The 5,365-nt window shown below is 38.1% G+C and overlaps 1 protein-coding gene across 1 annotated transcript in view; it reads left to right on the plus strand.

Moving 5' to 3' along the window:
• SYNPR (synaptoporin) overlaps positions 1-5,365 on the plus strand; it is a 362,501-nt gene that overhangs the window by 294,108 nt on the left and 63,028 nt on the right. Inside the window, exon 4 of the mRNA XM_011980358.1 lies at positions 534-732. Within this exon, the coding sequence (XP_011835748.1) occupies positions 534-732 (199 nt within the window). The remainder of the gene's footprint in view (positions 1-533; positions 733-5,365) is intronic.

Genomic DNA, 5,365 nt, shown 5'->3' on the forward strand with positions numbered 1-5,365 from the left:
TGAGCTGATGCCTGAATGCCAAGGAGGCAGCCATGGGAAATGTCAGGGGGCAGAGTGATTTAAGAAAAGAGAACAGTCAACAACAAGACCTGGAGACAGGACCATGTTTGTCATAACTGAGAAACAGAAAGCAGGCCAATGTAGTTGAAACAGGGTGATAGAGGACAGAGCAGCAGGGGTGGAGGCTGGAGATACAGTTAGGGGCACCAAGGTAAGGCCTAGTGAGCCCTGTTAAACAGAGGAAGCACTGAAGAATTTCAGCAGGGGGATGCCGTAGTCTAATTTATCACGATTTCAGGTTCCCTTTCCTCTTCCCTCCTCCCCTCTACCTAAGGTTAAATGATGATTAGCTGCAATATTGATTTCCACATTTCTAGCTATAATGCCTGTAAATTTCTTAATGAATATGTTACATAGGCACGCACTAAAACTCCCAGATCACATCCCATTTTGCTTTAGAAGATGTAGACACAAGTCATCTATTTTCATCTTCACTGCATTTAAAGAATGTCTCCTTAAATCTGGCAATTTAGGTTGCACCAGGTGACGTTTGAGGTGCCCACCTGCGAGGGAAAGGAACGGCAGAAGCTGGCATTGATTGGTGACTCCTCGTCTTCAGCAGAGTTCTTCGTCACTGTCGCTGTCTTCGCCTTCCTCTACTCTTTGGCCGCCACTGTCGTTTACATTTTCTTCCAGAACAAATACCGGGAAAACAACCGGGGCCCACTCATTGTAAGTGGTTTTCTTTTTCAAATAACTTTTTCTATTCCTTCTAATTTTTTTTACTAATGCTTGCAGGACTTTGGAGTTACCTGAGCCCTTGGGGTAGGTGTTTGAAAGGAAATCACATTCTTTTTTATCCAAATCTCTTGAAGCTACAACAAAGACATGATGTCTGTCAATCTCTTGTGCTCCTGGGCTGGGAAAGTATCACCTGACTTGCTAGAAACCCCTCTGAGATAAATGATTAGAAATCTCATGAGATCAAGGAAAGAGCAGTGAAGCTTGCTGTAGATTTATTTATAATTCCAGCATTATGGAGTTAGTCAACCATTTTTCTGATTATTTAGACAGTGTGACCTGTGCTTATTTGAAATATGTTGTTCCCTTAGTATATAGAATAGACATATATTAATAATTGTTTAGTTTGAAAATGGAGTTCATCATCTCTGTATAGCTATCTATCTATGTCTTTTTCCTACCAATTCCTTACCCTAAACCTCACTTTCTGTTGACTTATACAATGGTCCAAGGACTCATATAAGTGAAATCAATATAGCCCAGCATTTCTAAACATAAACACAAACACACATACACCTAGGGGGACACAAAACCTTAAGAGGGTACCTAGGCTGGATAATTTTAAGGAGACAAATTTTAAATTTCACCCTTTACGTGTGCATTTGCTCAAACTCTATCTTCCTTAGAATGTCCTGTATCAAAAAAGATTTTGCTGTCGTCTTTCTTAATCAACTACTCCATTTTACAAAAGAAAAGTATGCTTATTTACCAACTCAAGTCTTACTACACAGTACATTTACAGAATATAAAACATTTGGGACACTGAAAAGGGGACCATTGAAATATTGGTGTTGGTGTTGACAAAGGTGAGTGATTCTGATGCCTGACTAATACACTTTTTTGGATATAAGGAGGTTTACTATTTTTTGACTTTCAATACAATTAAAAATTCTAGTACGCTCATCAGTTGATTGATAATTAAAAAATAATTTTTGGTGACAGGTTACTGTGTGATGTGGGACATATAACTCAAAAAGAAAGTAATAAATTGTATTGCTGTAACAAAACTCCATTTGTCCTCATTTATGCAAGCAAGCTTTCTCAGCATTTACATCTAAAAAAGGAAAAATGGAAACGAAATTTATGCTGAATCATGTACTATTCTGTAAATAAATAATATTTGTCAAAAAAATTACATATTAACTGCTAAGGCTTGAATATGGTTTATCCCCCACCAAAACTCATGCTGAAGCTTGGTCTTCCATGTGGCAGTGTTAGGAGGCAGTGCTTTTGAAAGCCGGTTAGATGACTTAGATGAGTTAATGTCTTTCCTGAGAGACTGCATTAGTTCTCATAAGACTATTAGTTCTTGTGAGAGCAGGTTGTTATGAATTGAGTCCACCTCTTTTGTCTTCTATCCCTTTTCCCACATACCCAGTTCCCCTTTCATTTATCTGCCATGTTTTGACACAGCACAAGGCCCTCACCACAAGCCACCAGACATGGCTTTCCAATCTTGAACTTCCCAGCCTGTAGACTATGTGCTAAATAAACCTCTTTTCTTTATAAATTACCCAGTCTCAGGTACTCTGTTATAGCCATACGAAATGTACTAAAACAGCCTGTTCATCTACGAATTGTGAATTTTCAATAAAATTTTTACTTATTATTTTATTTTATTGAGGCAGAGTCTCATGCCACCACCCAGGCTGGCGTGCAGTGGCATAATCACAGTTCACTCCACCTCCCAGGCTCAGATGATCCTCCCACCTCAGTCTCCCAAGTAGCTGGGACAACAGGTGCATGCCACCACACCCAGCTAATTTTTGTATTTTTTGCAGAGACAAGGTTTCATCATATTTTTTGCAGAGATAGGGTCTCAAATTCCTGGACTCAAGTTATCTTCCTGCCTCGGCCTCCCAAAGTGCTGAGATTACAGGCATAAGCCACTGTACCTGGCTACTTTTTAAATTTAATAATTACATATTAAATTTATAATATATTTTTGTTGTTTTGGAAAATTATGCATTAATAATACTTGTAATGATCACTCAACCCAAAAGAAATTTAATACTTAAAGTCTTAGGATCACAAGTAATTAAACAGTTAACTTAAATCTGTATATATATTTTTGTGGCCAAAAAAAAATAATAGGGTAATTAATAATATGCTTTCCAGAAAAAAAATTATATCATCCTATAATTCTGTGAGGGAAGTATAATGAAAATACAAATTCAAAGAGAACAAAAGGAAGATATAAAATTTCCACCTGTTAAATAACTTGTTAATTATAAGAGAATATCTGTTAATTATAACAGAATATCAAGTAACTATTCCATTGGATACATTTAAAAATTGATACAATAATTTTACTTTAAATATCAATTTTTTTTTCTTTTTTTTTTTTTTTGAGACAGGATCTTACTGTCAGCCAGGCTGGTGTGTAGGGGAACAATCTCGGCTCACTTCAACCTTCACCTCCTGGGCTCAATTAATCCTCCCACCTCAGCCTCCCAAGCTCCCAAGTAGCAGGGACTATAGGCACACACCACCACACTCAACTAATTTTTTGTATTTTTTGGTACAGACAGGATTTTGCCATGTTGCCCAGGCTGGTCTCAAACTCCTGGATTCAAGCAATCTACCAGCCTCGGCCTCCCAAAATGCTGGGATTACAGGCGTGAGCCACCACTCCCAGCCTAATACACTCAATATGCCAGAAATTACTTTCTTTGCAGCTATTTGAACTTTCAATAAAAACAAAATTAGATGCCAACTTTATACAACTAGGGACATAGTTTTTTACATTGTTTTGGGGAGTATGTGAGTAAAATAAATTTCGCAAATCTCTATTGTAGAGATCTGAACCTTAAAATAATAAATTTTGAAGGATAACTGGGAGAATTCTCTGTTTTTAGAAATTTGTTAAGTTTGAAGGGACTAGAAAATGTTCAGATGTGCAACACTTTAATATGTTAACTTAAAAAAAGAGTAACGAAACCGAATTTGAAATTTTGGGCAAGTGTTTTTTTTATTTTTATTTTTATTTTTTCTATCTCAAATTTGAGTTAATAGTCTTAATGATTTCAAAGCCTATAATCCCAGCACTTTGGGAGGCCGAGACAGGCGGATCACGAGTTCAGGAGATCGAGACCATTCTGGCTAACACAGTGAAACCCCATCTCCACTAAAAAATACAAAAAAATTAGCCGGGCTAGGTGGCGGGTGCCTGTAGTCCCAGCTACTCAGGAGGCTAAGGCAGGAGAATGGCGTGAACCCGAGAGGCAGAGCTTGCAGTGAGCCGAGTTGGCACCACTGCACTCCAGCCTGGGCAACAGAGCCAGATTCCGTCTCAAAACAAAACAAAACAAAACAAAATGTCTTTAACAGAGTCACCAAACTTGGGCTTATCCCCACCATGATGTACAAATGGACATGCCTAAGAGATTGCCATGCATATAGCATAAATCCAACATGCATGTTTATTTCTGGATCCCATATTAACACACTCACAGAATTTTTAAGTCTGAGGAAATATCCTGACTTCTAAACAGAAGAAGTTAATACAGCTAATCCACACATAAAGTGGGGGAAAAAAACTATTTTATTATATAAAACCACATTCTACTCATATAGAATCATCTTGTAAAGGCGTGCTGCTTTATCTCTGTGTAAACAGTCTTTCCCGTTAAGCGAGATATGATGAAATCCTGAATTGTGTAATACAATGGTAGGTTTTGTTTCATTATGTCGTGGGAGGAAGGAACAGAGAGAGATAATTCTAGTAATCAAAAAAGAAAAGTCTCCTAGATGAAACTTCTGTGATATTAAAAAGCCGAAGTGCTCATTACTTAGCAGATAAAAGTTAATTTAAAAATGAGCCTGAATCATAGGAGTCACAGAGGCAGATTGCCCGTAGATCAGCAGGATGCCATTGTAGCTGCAAAGAGCAAACCACATCGATTAAAATCCCACCATGATGAAGCTGTGATTGGGGAAGTAAGAGGTGCTATGACACCATTTGTGAAGAGCAGTTTTAAGCAAATTCACAGTGTGAGCAAGGTCTCAAGACGGTGGTGCATACTTAAGAAAACTTTCAAATACTAGAAAAGCATTTGTTCAGATGTTCACAATAGTTTTCCTTGTTTAAAACCCATCCTCTTTATTCACAAAGATGGCTACTGTATTAGTCCATTCTCACACTGCTATAAAGAACGGCCTGAGACTAGGTAATTTCTAAAGAAAAGAGGTTTAATTAACTCACAGTTCTGTATGGCTAGGGAGGCCTCGGGAAATTTACAATCATGGTGGAAGGCACCTCTTCATAGGGTGGCCGCAGAGAGAAGAAGTGAGCAAGAGAGGAACTACCAAACACTTATAAAACTATCAGATTTCATGAGAACTCACTCACTGTCATGAGAACAGCATGGAGGGAACCACCCCCATGATCCAATCACCTCCCACCAGGTCTCTCCCTCAACACCTGGGGATTACAATTCTAGATGAGATTTGGGTGGGGACACAAAGCCTAACCATATCAACTACTGATCATTATTTGGGCAACTTTATTTTGGTTACCATCTATTTTTTGTTGTTGTTTTGTTTCTAACCAAACACACACTTT

This window comes from Mandrillus leucophaeus, unplaced genomic scaffold (assembly GCF_000951045.1).
Source record: "Mandrillus leucophaeus isolate KB7577 unplaced genomic scaffold, Mleu.le_1.0 Scaffold210, whole genome shotgun sequence".
Lineage (NCBI taxonomy): Eukaryota > Metazoa > Chordata > Mammalia > Primates > Cercopithecidae > Mandrillus > Mandrillus leucophaeus.